The 20,803-nt window shown below is 46.0% G+C and overlaps 1 protein-coding gene across 3 annotated transcripts in view; it reads right to left on the reverse strand.

Annotated features, from left to right (window-relative positions):
- LOC144164233 (uncharacterized) overlaps positions 1-20,803 on the reverse strand; it is a 57,539-nt gene that overhangs the window by 16,826 nt on the left and 19,910 nt on the right. For 2 of the 3 annotated variants that reach the window (XM_077694755.1, XM_077694754.1), the window contains 4 exons: positions 17,613-17,816; positions 14,947-15,203; positions 9,263-9,469; positions 5,495-5,684 (listed from right to left, as the gene is read on the reverse strand). In XM_077694755.1, the coding sequence (XP_077550881.1) occupies positions 5,495-5,684; positions 9,263-9,469; positions 14,947-15,203; positions 17,613-17,816 (858 nt within the window). The remainder of the gene's footprint in view (positions 1-5,494; positions 5,685-9,262; positions 9,470-14,946; positions 15,204-17,612; positions 17,817-20,803) is intronic. The other variant, XM_077694756.1, reaches the window with a different exon arrangement.

Raw genomic sequence — 20,803 nt, forward strand, 5'->3', positions numbered from 1 at the left:
CACAGCGTCAGTACAGATATAAACATATGTCGAGGACGTAAATATATACGTTTTGAACCTGCCCACCAGCTTAAAACCAGAAATTATGACAGAATCAACACGAAAAGGACCCATTTGTGTCCCGGTTACTGCGGAGTGCTGCATGACGAAGCACCCGCCGAGCCGACCGATCGGGCTGACCGTGGCCGCAGCGCCACCACGCGGGCGTAAACAAACAGGGGTCACGTTCACGCGCCGCTTTCAGGCGGAGTTTTACAACTGGAATAGATCTAGTAACGTTGGCCCTGTCCGCGTGCGGCCATCTTCTCGGTTACAAAGACAAAGGCAAGCGCTGCAGGTGGCGGTAGAAAGTTAGATGGGCAGATGACATAAAGAAGTTTGCGGGGATAAACTGGTCGCAGTTGCACAGGACCGGGGTAATTGGATATTAATGGGAGAGGCCTTTGCCCTGCAGTGGGCGTAGATAGGCTGGTGATGATGATGGTGATAACTATTACCTTCTCTCCCACCAGATGTACTATCAGGCACCTAAATCCCTCACAGTAGACCAAAGCCACGTCTGGAGCCAACTTGAGATGATTGTCTGTCCCAGTCCGGCCATTATGACCCACATCAACCCCAGCCTTTACCTAAACTCGGCGTGTCCCTTACGTGGGTGGTCATGCCGATCTGGCAAACACACCACCATCCGGGAATGACCTCAGGACCCTTTCTCCGGAATTCCTTCTGAGGAGATATGGGAGGCCTTTCTTCGCAGCCCCGACCCGGACCTACAGGTAAGCCTGGTCGAGAGGGCGGAAGAGGTTTCGAAAAGGCACTGCATCGGCCTACGGTCACCAAGACCTCGCCTACCTAATTTAAGAAGACGTCCTGGAGGAGCGGCCCTTCGGCACTGGCCCTCCACCACCAACATCCGGACTTAATTCGCCTTCGCCCATTTCCTCGGCCAATAAAGTTTCCATTCTATCTTTCTCGCAATCGAAGGATTACATTATGAATGCCGGCGAGTTGTGGTTACTTCTTATGGTCTTTTGCTATGGTCATCATCACGAGACTAACAATCATCGCCATCATCATCATTGTCGTCGTCGTCGTCATCACCACCACCGATACCAGCACAAACACCACTATAGCACCAGCACCACCACCACTATCATCGTCATCTTCACTATCATCATCACGATCCTGAGCCTAAATGTGTCCACTGCAGGGCGAAGGTCACAAAGATCTCCAGCCACGCCTATAAGTGCTAGCTTAGTCCACAATCTCCCCGAAATTTTCGTAGCTCGTCCCTACATACCTTAGCCACCACTATAGCGTTTACGGTTTATCAAGAGCCGCTGCTTTAAACAGATGGTCAATATATTCTCCCTCACGCGCACGACGTGTACCTCCTATGCCCATTTTCTTAGGTTAATTTGAGCTAGAATGACTTCCGCAACAGTTTGCTCCGTTATAAACGCAGCTGTTTTCTTATCCATTAGCGTGACCCAAAGAATCGTTCTTTCTGGAGTCCCTTGGGCTCTTTTAAGTCTTCTCTCAAGGCCCTTAGTGAGACCCCATGCTTCTACTGGAAAAACGCATCGGTTATATACCAGTATTTTGAGTGATCGCGGAAACTTACTATTCAGGATACCAGAATTCCTACAAAAATCAGCCCACCCCATTCGTAGTATACGAGTAATTTTTCTTTTTATTAAGGCGGCCACTTATGATTCGCCCATGATAGACGTGATCGTTTACTGTTTTCAAGATTTGGCTACCTACCTTGAAGTCGTGTTCTTTGACATGGTGATGAACATCACCTTTGATTTTTTCGTGTTTATTTTTACTCCTCTAGCCAAACTTTACGAGCACAGTTGTCAAGCATACTCTGAAATTTTGGACTGCTTTAACTTAACGAGACAATGTCCTCTGCAAGCCTTAGGTGGCTCAGGCACTCCCATTTATTGGCAGCCCTGTTTTCTTGACCTTAAAGTTTCTGAACACACCCTCGAGACAGGCTATAAAGAATTTCGGAGATATTGCGTCACCTTGCAGGACTTAGGAGTTCTTTGATGACGCCGTATGTTTCCTGTGCATTCGTCGTACATATACTTGAAAAGCGTCACCATCATCAGACTTCAATTCTCCTTGCTTCAATATGGCTTGCCGACTACGTTATCGCATGACGCCTTAATTACAGCTCAAGTGGGCACAGAGTCAAATGCTTTTTGATAATCTAAAGATGCAATGTACAACGGCGTATTATACTCTGCCCATTTTTCGAATGCCTGGTTGATAGCATGAATATCTTCTAAAGCTCAGAAACCGTTCCAAAAACTGACCTCCTGTTCTTGTGGAAGTTGAAGGACTTAAGCCGCACTTATGCGGTTGAAAATTAACTTTGTAAATAACTTGTAGATATTTGATAGGAGGCTGATGAGTGTAATTTTTAAGCTTTTTGGGACATGGTGTTTGTGCCATACAGAAGGCATTGTTAAAAATCATGCCCGTATCCGTCCAACGATGACGACGGCGGTGGTTGAACGTGAAGCTTTCTCGTGATGAATTCATTGGTTGGTCAATCGCACACGGCGAGTATGGGCTACTCCGGAGGTTGGCGCCACTTTTGTACAATACCCACCGCAACTCTCGGGCATGCACTCCGTTTGGGTTTGAAGTGTGCGGCGCGAATCGGTACCTGCTGCTTGGGGCTCGTCACGATCATGTTAAAATGGAGCAATCGGATAGACGCCGACTTCGTAACGTGAGCTACCCAGGTTCGATTCCTGCCACGGGGAGCGTTTTTGTTCTTTTACTTCACCCACGATCGTTCGTGATCGTCAGAAGAGAAAGTGGGCTTTCCTGTAGAGGACGCACTTGCGTAGTACAACAGGGTCAGTAAGGACACTAAGCCTTCGCCTTGGTCGGGCCCAGCAAAATAGAAGAGGTGCTTTCAAGGCTTGTTTAGCCGATGCAAAGTATACGATTAATTTTTCATCTGCGTAAAGACAATTAGCGTGAGTGACTGTCAGCCCCACCGTGTGACAAGTTGGGTGAGCTTATTTTTACGAGCTCCGAGTTACGTCACGGCATGTTTGAAGGGAGTGAATGAGAACGCAAGTAGGTATACAGACAGACAGAGGAAACAGTGTAGCTATCGAAACCTCCGAACGGTGTTTCTGTGTCACCAGCAGCGGCGAGTCGGTCAGCGACTGCCCACGGCAGTTTTTTTTTACTTGGATTTTTATTGAATTTAACCCCGGCTGGAGGGGGTTGACCGGATCTGTTGCCGAATAAATTGTCTGCACAGAATTTAACAACGCGACACAGCATCTTTTAAACCGAAGCTCTCTATGTCGTACTGATGGAGTAGGTCGCTTAAAGAGGCACTGCAGGAAAGTTGTCTTCTGCTGACCATGGTGCTGACCCTGTGTGAAGTGAAAGAAAAAAATGTGGGTGGCAATTACGATCCTCCTTAATGCGAAATTTGTGCACAGCTAAACTGGGGCTTGGAAAGCAAACGCACGTCATCGCTTAGGCAGCACTCACTCGTGGGTTCCCTCGAGGGCAACGATGGTGAGCTTCTGAGTAAGCGGCGCGAAATGCGTCTCATGAAGGGACCGCAAACTGCGTCTCAGGAAGTGACCGCACGTAATCGTCACCCGTACGCACGCCTCCAGCAGCTCGAGAGCTTACCATTCGACCAGGAACTAGTCTTGTACCCCTCCATGGAGCGCAGTCGGCTCGCGAGAGCCTATTATTGGGCTTCAACGATATCACTGCGCACTACATCCTTACCCGCCATCGATACCCGCCTACTCACCCGGAACTGACTAACGCCGAGGAGCGACTGTGGTGCCTCATGCAGACTAATACACTACAATGTCGCTCCAGGGTGAATTTAATTTATCCTACTGTGTATCCCTCACCCAATTGCCCTGCATGTGGTGCACAAGACACGATCACTCATCTCATGTGGAACTGCCCCAAAGATCCATTTCCCATATTACCCACTGGCGAGCACTGGGAGGACGCGCTGGGCAGCTCATACCTGCAGGTTCAGAATAATCTAACGAAACGAGCGGCCGAAGTCACCGGCAAGCTGCAGCTGTCGGTTACCACACCTCAGTAACCCAGACTCTTAAAAAATAAAGTTTCCCCTCCTCCCACCGCACACACAGGTGTTCTCCAAGCGTCGCACAGACCAGCATCTTGTGCGGACCCAGCCTACTGGTCTACCCGAACCATTTCGCCCCACTTTCCTCCGCAGTTTTTTTTCTCTCGTCACTCGCTCAGCTGAACGCCGTCGCCGTGCCCGTGTCTGACACCATCGCCGCTACTAAACTGAAGTAGCAGCGGCCCAGTGTTGAGCACTAAAACGCTTACCGCGATCGGAATCGAACCTCGGTGCCTCGTGTTATGAAGCCGACGAATATTCTATAACTCCATTCTGGCACTAATGGAACAGTTTTATTTCAGAGAGGGATGCGTGGACGTGCAAAATCACACCGAGAAACCATACCCCATACACCGAACGAGGAGGATTGCTGAACGCGAAGCCTCCTTCGTGCGAAATCTAACGGAGAAGGTTCAAATTTAAAGCTGCTGCGATCAGAAGACCAAACTGCGTACGTATCAAAGTGGACGCTTGACGGGTCAATGTCCAAACCATCTGTAAGTCAGTCTAAACTCCGGCGACAACCAATAAATCCTTCACGAGAAAGCTTCGAGGTTAACCGCAGTCGTCATTAGACAGAGGGTGCATGCTTTTCTTATCACTTTCATGTGCGTTCGTCTCACTTGCTTTGGAAGGCACCTTTAACTACTTTTCGGTGTGTTGTTGTAAAAGCCTACACACGTGCACCGTTGAATGAAAAAACGCTTGTTTTCATTTTTACTTGTTTGCGTTTATCCTTTAAATAGACAGGTCCAGACCAGTCGCTGTGAATAACTCGCCGTATCTGTACGCATCAACTTCTTGAACATCATCGCCATCATCTTCACCATGTCATCAACTGGCGTAGCAAGTTAGGCATTTTAGCCCAGCTAACATCACCAGACTTCATTAAAGAAAGCTCTCTCTCTCTCTCTCTCTCTCTCTCTCTCTCTCTCTCTCTCTCTCTCTCTCTCTCTCATTTTTGTCAAGTGATGGATGGTTGTGAGAGCTGTAAAAAAGGTTCCCGTAGTTTGCAAAAATCTCGTTTATATATAAATCCTATTCGTGCCTATTAATTCAGAAGAAATGTATTTTTCTATGGTAACGGTGCCGCGAAGGCTAAATGGTTGCCACATAGTCATTACCAGAAGCCTATGACACGAAAGACAGCGCTAAGGAACCTATGCGGCAACGTCAACGTCCACAATTACTTCGTGGTTGCGGTCAACAAATGATTACTGTATAAAACTTCTAAAATATTCTGGCGAAGTTTGGAAAATGTAAAGAATTGGCTTACAACATGTGGAGGTTTCTCGTTCATTCAAAGGAATGTCAAACGGTGTACGGCCTTACTTTTCAGGCCACTGGTCCGATCCCTTGCACAGCTTGAAATAGAAGATCGGAGGAAGCATGTAGATAATGGGGCAGACAACAAGGGAACCGACGAGTGCCATCAACGGCCCTCTCAATGGAACGGCCAGGCCCAGCAGACATGCCAGCAGCATAGGCGGAGAGATCCTCTTGAGACAGCAGCAAAGAAAATCTGCAAAAAAATCGATAGTGATCGCGTTCTTACGGCGCTCAGTTTTGATATTTGGCCTCAGAGGAGGCCAATTTGTTTGATTCTGCATTCTTTAGGAAGATGATTCCACGATATTTTCGTACTATCGAAACCTAAATTATTCAGTAATAAAACTAAACTCGGATTCAGATACATCCTCCCATGGTGCGGAAACAACGCTTTGTGCATGAATCCTACAAAACTTAGCAGCGGCTTAGCTCGGCTATGCCAGGATGTATGTAGCGCGAGCTGAGGTACGGCTGTTTATTCTTAGCTTTCCTGGCTGTCTAGGATTAGCTTGATTATTATGGTTACTGTTGCTTCAATGACATACACACGCGGTATACGTATTCTGCGACACATGTATATTTATCAAGCGGCTCCGACACCGCGTCACCATCCGCCCGAGATTTAAGCTGGTTCCACAGGCGCACGCCGGTGTTGCTGCGACGCACAAACCATCGGTTCCACACCCAGCCACCCCTTGCCGGATCATCAAGTGGATAGGGCCGCCATGTGCGGAACGGAGGTCGGCGAAGACGCTGGGCACGTGGGGTTTGTGACAGACGCCTGGCAGCGACCAACTTTCTGTGTGCTGTGGGACGTCACTGCTCCTCGCGCATGCGCAGCACGGCTCTCCAGGAGCCACTTTCAGATAACTTTCAGATCCTACAGGGTCTCGGTTCTAGGCGCCTTTAAAATCTCAAAGTAATACTTATCACGTGTTCATTGCACCTAACGTTAGGTGTGCGTATTTGATGTAGTAGTCAAAATAATGTCTCTGTTGCTGCCTTCACTGCATGTTACCTTACTAATACAAAAATTACTGGGTTCTCTGAACAATATAATTTGTTACTTCCGAAAGGTAGCACCAACAACGTTAATAAAATTGCCATTTTCCGGCCATAACGCTGTAGAAATATTTGCCGGTATCGATTAAATCATCGCTATCTCAACGCACATTTTTCAGGTGTTTCGAAATTTATTTACTCGATATGTACTTGAATAATTGCTGAAATATTTTTTGTACCTTGTGATCTTTACATTCTATGTTTTTGGTCGTATTTAACTTAGTATTGTTTGAGTATTTTCAATTTGAATATTGCTTAGAATATTGTGGCTCATTTTACTATCATGTGACTCTCATATGCTATTCTTTGCAATCTATTCACGCATTTAGATTTGTATTCACTTATTATTTATCTTCCAAACACGAAATTGGAAACTGTATTTTCTAGTGATGACCTGATAAGCCTAAGGCCTGTCAAGTTTTTATCTTCGAAACGGTGCCGATTGTTAACCAATATTGTGAAAATGAATACTCAAGTGACGAGAACTATGTTATTGAGGTTCGAATAACGTTTAGGGAAGCGTGCGACTTTGTTAGTGACCACGTGATAATAGCACAGAGAGCGGGGTATTCATTCTTCAGCGCCTACCGCTGGAGAACATCATAGGCTTCAAAAACAAGTGAAACCACCAGAGTGTTTGTTTGCAGGCATGGAAAATACATGGAACCCTAGCCATATAAGGCTAAAAAAGCGTGTGAGTGGAAGACTACGGGATGCGGAAGATACCCGACCACTCCTAAACGAGCTAATGATGCGGATAGCATCTGTGTTAGATGCAGGTAATATGGAGAGATGAAGACAGCATTTGGAAGGGTCTCTGGAACATTGAGCGCTCCTCAGTCTTGGTCACTGTCCCCATCGATGAGGTGCTGATGGTACGTCAAGCCACAGTCGCTGCAACAGCGTAGCGTAATTCTCTTGAGTACAAGCTTGCAGCCGATGGCCATATTCAGGGATAGGTCTATTTAGCCTCTTTATGGTGGGGCCCAGGTTTTGTGAAGTAACTAGTCGTGGCACTGCGGAGAATAGCAGAGAGAAAAGCGGTCATGTCTGGTCTTGCAAACGGCGGATGCACGAGAACTGGCACTGCTAAAGCATTTTTGTTTCCGCGGGATTGGACCTGCATCCGATGTTTACCTGTCAGTCTAACACGGCGTTGTATCCCCTCTAAGAGCACAGGTTCCCTGTCAATGAATGAATGTGGGTAGTCGGTTACTGGAGCAGTAAAACCTACGTTCATCACTTCCACGAGAAGTGCATAATATTTTCACGAAGCCAAGAACGATGCAGCTCTTCCAGTAAACAATGATTTTTGCAGAGAACTTGTGCTCTGCACTAAACCTAAAGACAGGTGTGGACGCAGCAGTGAACTGAATGACTTGCAGAAACGATGGTCGGCGAATGAAATGCCGCTTCGCTTGCCCTGCGAGCAATTATCTTTTCGCGTTATTCTTTCCGAAACCATGGAACTGGCGATAGAAGAACATTTTATTCTAGCGAAGACACCACCAGACATCCTCCCCATCTACTCAGGTAGCCGACACGGTGTACAAAAAAAGGAAGAAAGCCCGTTCTTCGCTTCGATAACAGATAAGAGAGCCGGGCGCAGCCAGACCCTGGCAACAAGATAGATAAGCAAAGAAAACGCAAGGCATGGTTTGTGGCGATAAGGGACTTCGCTGAAAGACGATTGGTGCACTGCACTGCTACTCGGTTTCACAGAACAGGGTCCATGCCTCAGATGATCACGAAAAATGAAACAAATCGCGTCACGGATTGCATCCAATAAATTCAAAGTGGAAGCTCTGTCATGGTTGAGTGCAATGTTTTGGGCAAGGCACAGGCGTGTTATTATCACTGCCGCAGTTGACCGGCGCTCTCACAACGCCATCTCTGTATTCATGAATACGACCGGCGCTCTCACAACGCCATCTCTGTATTCATGAATACGTGTTGTTTAGGAATGCTGGTAAATTGTTTGACAGACACTCAGGGGTTAGACGTCTTTCTTATTATTATCGGACTGAACGGCGGAACGGTGTCAACAAAATGAAAATTTGGGACGATTGATACATTTCGAACGTCCAGAAACAGAGCAGTGAACAGAACAAAAAAGGACAACATGGTAATTCACCAACAAACAACCAACGGCTTTTCTCGTGAACGCATTATAGAGGCGTAAATAATGGCAGACAATAAAACAAAAACAAAAGACTTATAAAATAAACAGGTTAGAGAGTCCGATTAACGTTAATGCGGCGCTAGAGCGGTAGTGCAGCGGTAGAGCACGTGTCACCGCGATCTTGAATGCCCTGCTATTCACAGGATACCACAAGCTCTTTGGTCCCTATGAGTTTTGGTTATTTTGCAATGCTCGAAAGAGGGTGTGTACCCACATTGCTTACAATGATCTGATAGACGATTGCTTGGGGCGAGTTCCAGCTTGTTCGCACGTTCGCGAAGGGCATCTTTGATACATTTGCGTTCTTGATATACACAAGAGCGTTCAAAACAAATTAACTTAATTTGGAGCCTCTCTGCACGTGAAAAAATTTGCCAGCACGTTTCTTTGTGCAAGGCTGCTTGCTCTCGCCTTCTTTATTAACCCGTGAAAAGCTTTGAGAATAAATCGGCGCCCAAGAATGTGTGACTGGGGTACTTCAGAAACCCCGCGCGGTTTTAGCATTGAGAGCTTCAGCTCACGCTTACCGTAGTCATCGCAGCTGCCGTGCTCGTCCAGCGTCGCGTTGATGAGTATCATGGTGGAGGCAGAGACGAACAACATGAAGACATCCGCAGCCACTCGGAGACCCACCGGCAGCGGGTACCAAAAAAAACTGACGATGTTTCCGTTGACTACGGCACCGCAGGCGCTATACCCCACGGCTCCAACCACCAGGCAGGCGAGGGTGTTTGCTTTGCAGACAAGCAAGCGAAAAATGCGTTCAGCCGGGTAAAACACGTAAAGCGACACCTCAATTTTCTTTATGTTGCGCTCATAATGGTCCAGGGCTCCCTAGTTGTAGTAGTGATCCTACCAACAGAAGTAAGTGTGTATCGTAGCAGTACTAGTCAAGTTTCTTGTGTAGTACTATTAGTAGTAGAGAAAGGTAATGGTCGTAGATTTAGTATTACATGAAGTAATAGTTAAGCAATACAGGTAATTTAACCGTAGACGAAGACTTTACTATCGTGTACTAGCCTGAAAAGTTGGCACGGTGATTGAAATTCGGGTTTGGCGCGCCGTAATTACTCCCAGTATGTATACCATAATCTTCCAACAGAGTTCGCTTTCTCATCTGTAACGCTCGGTTCCTGTCTGTTATCATTACTTTCAATACCGCTTTTTTACTGCTGGTTAGGCTTCAATACGAAAATAACCTTCCATGGAAATGAAGATCAGGTGACCCGGCTATAAAAGTACGGACGAAAAGGCGTGCCCCACCGTTGCAATTTTGAAGTTCTTTATTCAATACAGAAAAAAAAATGCACGAGGACTGAGCATGAACGATTGGCGATGCGTTCAACAGCTTATTTGTGTATTCACTTCACTCCGGTCTCTTACGTCAGACGCATTTTACGTTCGTGATACGTAACGTTACGGATAGCTTAGATTAGTGAATTTAATTCCTAGCAGGCGATGTGATGGGCGTACCAGCGAACCCCAAACTGTTTACTGAGCACAATTTTTCGCTGTAGATCTTTTGCCGCTGTTTACCCTCCTGCCGGAGGAGTACAATTAAAAAGAATTTTGCGTAATTCAAAAGGCCTTAAACGACCTATATATACGCAGAACCTATACACACTACTAACCCTAAGAGGTCGGCTCATGCATGTCAACAATTCTTAGTGTAAACAAAAAAACTTGGGCGCATTTCAGACAAAAGATAATGAAATAATGAAGAGTACCGGAATATTTTTACTCACGAATACGTGTTGGATTCTTTTTGGTGAGAACAGACAAAAAAGTGGGTGCTAAAATATACACATGTACTTACTTCCCTGCAAATGTCGAATAGCTATTCTGCGCTTTAGCGACACAACACTCTTTGCCCTCTTCCCCTCCCACCCCTCAGGCTTCTTCGTCCCCCTTTCGCTCTTTCCATGGTTACTACAATGCCGATTTCCTCAGCTGAATTAAATATCTTCTGTTCGCCCCACCCACGCGTTATCTAGTGATAAAGAGAGCAACTTGCCTTTTGTTTTTATGGGCGTTGTGTTTTTTTTTTTTCATTTGCTATCGTAAACACCAACCTAATGGACATTCGAGAATGAAATAACATTGCTCCTGTCGCTTAAAGGAGCCCTGAAGAGAAAATACAACTTCGTTTAATTTGAAAGAACTACGATTCAGTATCTCACTCAGCTGCATTACAGCCACAAAAGGTGTTTTTTTAACGAAAAAAGCAAGAAGTATTTAAAAACTTTCAAATTTTGCGGCGCAGTGACGTTTATGAGCAAGAGTGACGTCATACGGGCGAACAATAAAGAATAATTTTCAGTGCGTTAACTGCACGTTAGCATTCAAGTGATTCGGTCAAATGGAACTAGAGGCACCATTACAGACGTAGAGTCATGTGTCGTCGCGACAGGTCAGTTAGGCGGCCGTCTTCCGCACAAACAAGGTTCCGTGACGTCATAGAAAAGTTGCGGGAAATCGGCTAGGGAGTCGAGACTGCTTAACACGTTTTCTTTAATATCTCCGTTATTTTTTCGAAGATTGTGATGATATTGGTATCATTGTTATTGGGATTAAGCAGTCTTTCTAATAAACCCAAATTGTATTTTGTCTTCATGGCTCCCTTAAGTGCTGACATCTTACCGCAAAAACGCATTTAGTTTCTATGCCGCAGCATAAAGGGAACATGGATTACCCACGCCTCTGACTTGATCCTAAACAGCGCTTAACAACACAACGACGAGAAAGAGAGGACACAAGAGAGCGCTCGTAGAGCTTCATAATAATGTATACTGGAGGGAAATCTGGCGCTGCATTCGCGGGCCACCGTGGGCGGCGCCATTGCAGCTAGTGACGTTCCTCGCCTCCTCCGAGCTTGGTTAGCCACATGGCTTCTTTTTCGTCTTGAAGCCAAAAGGGGTAACTGTTTTTTTGTTCATCTTTCATGAAGCTTCTAAATAATCCTTGACAAATCAATCTTTCTGTAGCTTTAATTTTATAATAGCAGAGCAAATTCGAGTAATTTTCTGCAGTAATATTGTTGCATTTTTGCAGCCAAAGCCAACTTTTCAGCCTGTTCGTGAGCCATGCCAAAGACCAGTGGAACGTGCCTGCCCGGCACATGACGGCACGCTCGCTGAAGCGCGGCTCCCCTAGACATTGGCGCCAGATTTACCTCTAGTATATATTACTATGAAGCTCTATGACAGCGCTGTCTTACTGTGTCCCCTCTTCCTCGTCGTTGCGTTCTTAAAGGAGCCATGAAGTGAAAATACAACTTTGCTTAATTTGAAAGAACTAGGATTCAGTATCTCACTCAGCTCCATTAGAGCCACAAAAGCTGTTTTTTAAGGAAAAAAACGCAAGAAGTAATTAAAAACTTTCAAATTTCGCGCCACAGGGACGTGTTATGAGCAATAATGACGTCATACGGGCCAACAATAAAACATAATTTTCAGTGCGTTAACTGCACGTTAGCATTCAAGTGATGCGGTCAAATAGAACTAGAGGCCCCATTACAGATGTCCAGTCATGTGTCGTCGCGACAGGTCAGTTAAGCGGCCGTCAATCGCACAAACAAGGTTCCGTGACGTCATAGAAAAGTTGCGGGAAATTGGCTAGGGGGTCGCTTTAGCTTTACACGTTTTCATTAATATCTCCGTTATTTATTCGAAGATTGCGATGATATTGGTATCATTGTTATCGGGACTAAGCAGTCTTTCTAATAAACCCAACTTGTATTTTGTCTTCATGGCTGCTTTAAGCGCTGTTTAGGATGGACGGATACCAACTAGCCCAGCTGTAGATTCTGTTGAACTTAGGAGTTGGGAGCGATCGTGCCTAGATGTACGTTTTGTTGCAACTATCTAACTTTTGGCTGGGTGGTTAGATAGCGAGAGAGGCCAAACTATTTGGAAATTGGTAGCCAAGGAGAATGTTCTTTAAAACTGCGTCAGGAGTTAATGAGGAAAGGGCACAGCAAAAAAAAAACAAAGAAACAAGCCAAAAAGGCGATAACTTGAACCGTCGGCATCACAGGTAGAGGAAGTACGTTCGTGCGGTTAAGATCACCCACATCTGTAAAGTACGCTAGATCGGTTTTGATATCAACAAAATCAAAGCCCCATTCTTAAGAAAAAGATGGTTAAAACGCAGTTTTGTACTACAAAACTGGAGTATAATAAACGTCTGCGTCATAACATGACGGACCCTAGATCGATTCCGTCTACTTTAAGTGCTTTTTTCGTGAGACGCTTCGTGTTTATTCATTATCATTACCATTAAGTGCCTTGAATTTCTACAAACCAACTGGGGGAAGTTAGCTTTTGCTGCAGTGCCTTCTGGTATTACGACCGACCACACAAATGAGACTTAGAAAGTTCCCCTTTACAAAAATAAAGTGCCGCGGCCCGCAGTAACTGTACCACAGGCGTAACACATGCCTGTGCAAGGGAAGTACGACTTGGTTTTACGTGCACCTTAGAACCACCAGTTTCCTGCGGGAAGTTTCATTTGGCGGCACCTTGGTACACCATATATATGCCCGCACCACTCATTCTCCATACCTGACCACGTAGTTTCGTTTCAATGGCAATGTTGTGGGTTCTCGCCTCGTTGAACGTGATGAAGATGATGGCGTTGATGTTCATGAACATAATGCGCACAGAAACGGCGAGTTATTCACAGTGACTGGTATTGACCTGTGTGTTGCAGGTACTCTATTTTGGTAGCACGTAATGCTCGTTTGGGATAAGCCCATGGTCCTAAAACGTCCTTTAGTTGTATGTCCACGGAAAGCGGCAGTCCCGAACCCACTGCGAGGGACATTCTTTGTGCACTGAATCAAGCATATTCACAGAGCAGTTGCTGCAGGGTTTCTCGCACATCACAGTGCGGGCAGAGTGGCGAAGTAGCTTGTTTTATCTTATAGAGGAAGTTGCACGTGTATGCGACTTTTAACCGCATGCGATGTAAAATTGCTTCTGCCCGCTTGGAGAGTCTAAGTGGCATTTTAAATTTGCCGTTGGCATCGATGGAAGATAGCAGTAGCAAGTTTGGCATTTTAGCCCAGCTAACATCGCCAGACCTAATTAAAGATCACTCGTTCTCTCGCTCTCTCTCTCTCTCTTTCTCGTTGGCGGCGAATGCAGAAGCCTGAAACTACAACTTTTTCCAGAGGGGTGAACATGTAATAATAGCACTATCGGCCGTACGGCAAGGCACTCTATCGGGCGTGTTTTCCTACAGAGAGAGGTAGCCGGAATTATTCTGTTATCAGCTACGTGGCGTCGCATACCTGCGAATGAAATGGGTGCGAAAGTCCGATTGTCCCTAATGCTTAAAAAATTTTTTTCTCGTAGTCCTCCAAGGCGGAGTTACGAAAGCACACGACAGTTAGGTATCCAAAAGGCAGTTCTAACAACATGCAGTATTGAAGCTAATGGTAGTTTTTTTTTGAACTGATAAAATAGGTCATCAAGGCAATAAAGGTCATTCAGTTGTTCTTTAGGTTCCCATACAAGCCATTGTGAAAAATTTACAAGTTGCGAGAACCTATGCCCCAATAGAGAGGTCTCAAAAGCATAAGAATACTCTTCGTCTCCATGAAGATTTTCATCGTTTGACAAAATACGCAAAACATTTTGTTAACAGCCACTTACTGGATGAGCTGTGACCGTTGGTATTCGGAGAAGTAAAGAAACTTCTACTAATTTCAGATTTCCAGTGAATAAAAGCAAAAGATACACGAAAAACATTCCAAACAAGAACAAAGTCGGTAGAATCCAATGACAACTATTGCCCGGAACCTTCCGGGAGTCCAAAGAAAAATTTAGGGTCTTGAGATAAATCACTTTGTTTTGCATCATTTGTGCACGCAAAACAGCAAAACGTGCAAGTGCCATTTTACGTAAATGGAACAAGAATTTGTGAGTATCACAAAATATTTGTCTTCGTAGCTTTGTGACAGCTGTTACCGGTTTACAGGAAGCTTTTCAAATTAGGAAGGTCTACATAAACGCACAGCAATGCACCCAGGCAATTTCCGAAAGAAGAAATCCCCCTAATTTTACAAGACCATGTTCCAATTAGTTTTTATGACGCCTGTACAGAAAGCTTATATTTTCGACTTGTTATCAACATGTTTCGATGTATTTAGGCTTGTTGAGACCTATTTTCGACTTGTTAAGTAGCGTTTGACACAGCGCCCACTTACCAGCAACACTGCCAACAGCTGCTTTGCTGAAATCGGTAGGAGCTCTCATGTCTCGACGAACGAGAGTGAACCCTGCGATGTTTGCGTAGTTGAAGGCTAAAATGCCGAGTCCGCCGAAAAACGAGGCCCCCGATATAGGTTGGGTAAAGCGTTTCGCAATACCCGGAAAGTAGTAAGGTATGCCTTTGATGGTTGCAAGACCAGCAATCAGGAGTACCAGAAGCACCAGGTGGAACGGCAAGTATCCAATGTTGCTCCTGAAATAAGAAAAACCGATTTGGTGTAAATATTTCAATTGGGACTTTGCACGTGTGGTTTTCTTGTGCGCCTAGCGAGAGACGTCATTTGGTAGTAATGAACGAAGCTACATAGGGTCTCCGAAAAATTTGGAAAAAAAGAATGGATATAGAATGGAGTTTTCACCGCTTGGAACGATAATATACCACCTTGAAGTGAATTTCACATCCTTATTCAAGCAGAGAATTGGGTTCTTTTTCACTTAGGAAAGAGTTTTAGTAAAGAAAACTTAACTAACACAAAAAAGTCATCCCTCCGGCAAGCAGCTCATGCACTCCTAAGCACGATGGCGTTCGCAACATGGAATCATATGCACTTTTCTTGTAACAAAATGCATATATGAACCCATTATATAAAGAAATGCTCCGGGGAATTGAGAACACATTTTGCATTCTAAACACCCTTAGAGGAAGAAACAGATATTAAACCAACCATTTCCCAAAGCAGCTTCCACAAACTCAGCTTTCTATTCCAGTTAACACGGGTTAACTCATACCTGCTTCACACTTTAAACTATGAAATTTTGTACGCAATTTAGCATATTCAGTGTCTAAAACTTCCATTATTCAGTTTTCTGCAGGCTTGAGAAAATCCGGCTGTTAATTTCTGGCTTCCTGGCAAGCGTCATTGCTTCGTAAGGGGGAAAACCATTCGTAGGGATGGTTTCCGACTTGCAAGGCTTATATTGCTGTACTTCTCGTTTCTGTACTTCTCGTTCTAGGCCACGCGGTAATTTCTTTGTATTCTGAATGTAAGAACGCATCGGAGGCTTCTGGATGGCTGGTACCGCGAACAGCTATGCCTGTTGACGCGCCAGGACAGCTTCGGCGTGGCTCAGTCTTAAAAAAGGCCCGGTAAATGTTTGCCATGACAACAATGAATACAAGAGGGCACCAGGAACGAGTGACACGGGAACGGTTGCAACAACTGCTTAACGTACGGGTTTGTCAAGAACAGTTGCGTTGTGATTCCCGTCTATTCCGAACAGGTGTGCGATCGTGATTCGACCTTTTATCTATGCTTGAACATCTTTTTGATTTGTGTTATACGTCACGGCTTGTGAAAAAACTTCTTCATACCGTTCACACAAAATGAGCTGTGTTTGTTTATTAATATGTCCAGCTTACTGGAATTAAGCTACACCGCTGTAATCCTGCGCGATTGGGCATCATATCGAACTTTGTGATTACAGCTTTCCCACGAGAGAACAACGGAAACAGAATTTTTTTTTATTAATTGATGGCGTCTTTTGTTGATTGCCAATACCTTTTACAGTATTCCTGCTCGTGCCTAGCCGGTCTGGCTGGAAGTCATAGCGGTATAAAGTTTTTTTTGTCCTACTACACAAGGTACGGTTACGGCCTGCCGAGGTATATGCGAATAACTTACAAATAAACAGTTGTTTCTATGCTTAGCGTCAACAATTAGGTGGTACAATATATTTCGCATCAAAATTGAGGGAAATTTTAGGGTGGGTTCATGAGGTATTCAACCTTAGTTTGCAATCAACGTAGGGCATCCTTTGCTACTGTCCTGCTAAAAATAGCAAAATCAGTACCCTTAAGACCACTCCGATTAAGTACACAACCATGAATTCTGTATTTTGTATGCAGCCTAAGGTCTTTCTTCTGGCTCATTTATGTTTAACATGTTGTCTTCAACATGCAGCAACATGTTTGCATACCTTTATTAGCTCCGATTTCTTCACCTTTCGGTACAAAATACTTCAACAGACAGGCAGTTGGCACATGCCATAGCTGCGCGGCTGAGGTGCACCGGCTCCACTCGCGTGCCGTTACGTTGACTTTTCCCGGCGCACACAATGGTTCAACTTTTCTTCCACTGCTGACAGCCTCCGGAGAAGGCCCAGCGGGGACGCACCGAGCGTTGGCTGGGTAGACCCGGGTACACATCGCTTGCTAGCGCAGATGTGTTGTTTCTTTACCCTTTACAATGCCAGCCAGTTTTTTAACTGAAAACGAACGATCGTGTTCCGGAAGATGGTGTGCTTAAGCCTTTCGCATTAAAATATTTTATAGGTGTTCACCATTCATGAGCTGCAAAACATGATCAGTAAATCATGATGGCAAACAGCGCTAGGAAGGCGGTCGACATCGACGCCACGGTCGCCAATAGCGACATTTGTGCACGCAACGCTATTAGAGGGACGTCGCTGTGAATGTAAGCGCAGGCTAATCCGGCTGGCTTCGAATTGATAAGAACTCGACAGAGTATCCGCTTCTGAAAAGCCTTATGTGACTGACACCTCTCACTGCGAGTTTTGCGTAACCGCCTTCTGTGTCGATTACTTTTGTCGATTACTGTGTTGATTACCCCACAACAACCTCAGTGACTGCGCAGCTGCTCACCAGTATCGTGTTTTGAAGCCCACGGGGGCGATGGCGAAAAGTATTCCCATGCCGGCCAAGAGGCCGCAGAACATGCATGGCGGTATTCCTCTGCCCGTGGAAAAGACGTACAACACAAGGTCACAGCCATGTTCGGCCATCGTGACCAGTAGCACCGCCTGGAGACCGACCACGCTGAGCAGGCGCAGCGCCACCACGACTTTCCTGTAAATATGAAAAGAAGAAAAACAGAAAAAATTACACGAAGTTTTCTTGGGGTACTGTTTCTAACTGCCGCACTGACTAACGCCTATTAAAGTAGGACAGATATCCTTGAACACAATCTCCGCATAATATTAGACAGTGCCGTAAATTTTGACTTCGCTATCCTTTGCTTGTTGGAGAGAGAGAGGGAGAGAGAGACTTTATTCAGCCTTAGGCTGGTCGACGGAAGGAGTGTGGAGTGTGGCTGCCGGTTTGAGGCCGGCGGCGACGTTGTCAGCACGGGTGACCAGAAGTTCCTGGACTTCTGGGTCCTTGCTGCCGAGCGCTCTCTACCACTGCTCTGCATTAACTTTGGAAAGGATGGGACCTTGAAGGCAGGCTCACATGGACTGGATCAGTGTGGCGTGGTCAGCACACTGTAGAGAATTAGGGGAGGGGAGGTGCGGGAGATGAGTGCAGTGCGGAAGTGCTTGGCAGGCCAAGGAGCTCACCTGCAAGAGCGGCCATGAGCGCACGTGATGGTGGGTTTTCTCGGTGTGGGCAGGACAGTATTGGTGGAGAGTGAAGCGGGCATGCGTAGTGATATCGTGGGAACTGTCCCCGCACGTCGACAGACGTATCGAAACCCACAAAGGAACATACTAGTTACATTAAACTCGAAGCTCCGGTAGGCTCAATCCTAAATTTCAGTAGATCGTAAAACGCGCAGTACATTTGGGCGAAAGATTAATTAACAAAACGTTGACCTTCAACAAACAAGCCAAATTGTACAGCCCAAGGTTCTATAATCGACACCTCAGGTACGGTGCAGTGCCTAGTGCCTTCATGCTCAGGCAACAGATTTTACGGCTTTTGCTATGTTCTTCAGAGTATTTGACCGGCTGACGCACCAAACTATAGAGACTTGAATGGCTGTAGCTATTGGTAACGGGCAGGGAGAAGAAGCTAGTTAATAAATTATTCAAAGTCTTGCATTCCGGGCACTGGAACCACAAAGAAAAACCTTACCCCATAATACAACATTAAAATTCACGAATATTCTTTGTTCCTTGTTGCCTAATATAAAACGGAGCATTCCGGATTCGGGAATACGTGATTTGTTTCTTTCCTGCTTTCTAGCCAATTTAGTATTGCACGACGGGGCACGAAACGAAACTTCAACTGCCTTCTCAAGGGCAGGCCTCAGTATTATGGGTCAGCCCTCCACTATATGTGTTCCCTCGACTCGGTTGATGGGAAGATACAACAATGCTTTCAAATGAGAAAATCCTTTTCAATGATCTCCTCGACTGGATTCTCGCCTGGAAGAGGGATTCTGAATACTGGGCTAAGGTCGGAAGTAGCGCGTCTTTAAAGTAATACGTTATTCTGAATCTCGCGTTTGAAAGATCTCTGGGGAACAGAGCTTCATTCAGGTAAGGTCCTAAATCTCCAACGGCAGATATTTGGGGTCGTCAGCCCCGGAATCTTCTCGCTTCATGCTTGAAAAGAGGGTAGCAGTGTATCTGTCAGAACCCTTGTGGCGTAGGACATTCTGCCACACCGAAGACTACAGACAACGTGCCGTGTGATTGGCATTATCGTCTCAAAAATGGGAACGCATCTATAGTGCACTTGAACACGTTGTTACGCTTGGCCGAGCTGCACTCCCGTCCGAAGCAGAGAGTCGATGCCGGACGCTAAAGAATCCCCGTTTACTGCGTCGCACCTCCCTACAGAAGAGCGGAAAAAATTGGCTGGCAATTGCGATACTCCCTAGTGCGATATTTGGGTGCAGCGGCAGTGCGCTGAGACAGCACTCACTCGTGATTTCTCTTGAAGGCAGCGATGATGAGCCTCGGCGTCGGCGGTGTGAAGTGTGTCTCAGCAAGGGAGCCCGACCCGCGTCTTTGACAGGGAACGCGCAGCACCGTCACGCGCACACCCCCCTCACGTTTTCGGCAGCGTCACGCAGACGAGCGTCTCTTGCGGGCGCAGCATACTGCTTCCCCATTCCCTCACCGCACACTTTCGGAGAGCGCTCGCGCCGCCACGCCGAACAGTCCTCTCCTCACAATTTCGCGACCCTCTCCTCCTCCGTTTTCTTTCCCTATTCGGTAACGCCATCGTTCATTCGGTTACCATGTCGACGCGGCTCAGCCAAGACACGGACGCCAAAGGGCTGCGGCCTAAAAGAACCCGCCGGCGGGGCTGGGGTTTCCTTTCTAAGCTCCGCGTCGCGAGGGAAGGTGGGAAACAACAGAGGCATAGTTAGCCTTAGTGGGCGGCGGGACGCGAGCAGGGCGATCAGCTCTGGTCGGCGTCAGCCGTTTCTCACTCGTGTGCTCCTGTTCAGGCGATTTGGCCGGTCGGTTCGGTTTGGCACAGACTGAAGTAACGCTTGATCTGCTGCGAAAGAATTTGTCCATAAAAGGAGGCACCGCATGACGAGTGCGGGGTTACCTAGTCATTTATGCATCAAAAAGCAAACCACATATATGCGACATTCGTAGAAACAAAAAAAAACGAACAATGGTCAATCGCATGTATTCTGTACGGTACACGGGTCCCTTAAAGGAGCCATGAAGAGAAAACACAAGTTTGGTTCATTCAAAAGATTGTCTCGTTAGAATCATACTGACACCACTTTTAACGTAAACTTCGCTCAAATAAGCTACATAATTAGGAAAAACGGGAATGGTCATGCGACCCACCAGCTCATTTCCCGCAACAGAACCTATGTCGTCACATGAGCTAAGCTCTGCGATTGGCGGAGGCTGGCAGAAGCAGACTCAAATTAGGTAGAACTTACAAACTAGACGAACGAGCGATTTGCGCTTAAATTTAGGGCACATTCTTTACAAAGCAATACGAATGATGGGACAAACAGTGGAAGTTACGAAAGCACATGTAAACATAGAAGTACTGATGCGTTCTGCTGTTCGTACTGCGCACAGCATGCTTTGTTTCGCTGCACAGCACTACGGGGCTTGGGGTTGTCTCAGACG

Source organism: Haemaphysalis longicornis, unplaced genomic scaffold (assembly GCF_048455015.1).
Source record: "Haemaphysalis longicornis isolate Haplotype H1 unplaced genomic scaffold, Haemaphysalis longicornis Haplotype H1 scaffold_13, whole genome shotgun sequence".
Classification (NCBI taxonomy): Eukaryota; Metazoa; Arthropoda; class Arachnida; order Ixodida; family Ixodidae; genus Haemaphysalis; species Haemaphysalis longicornis.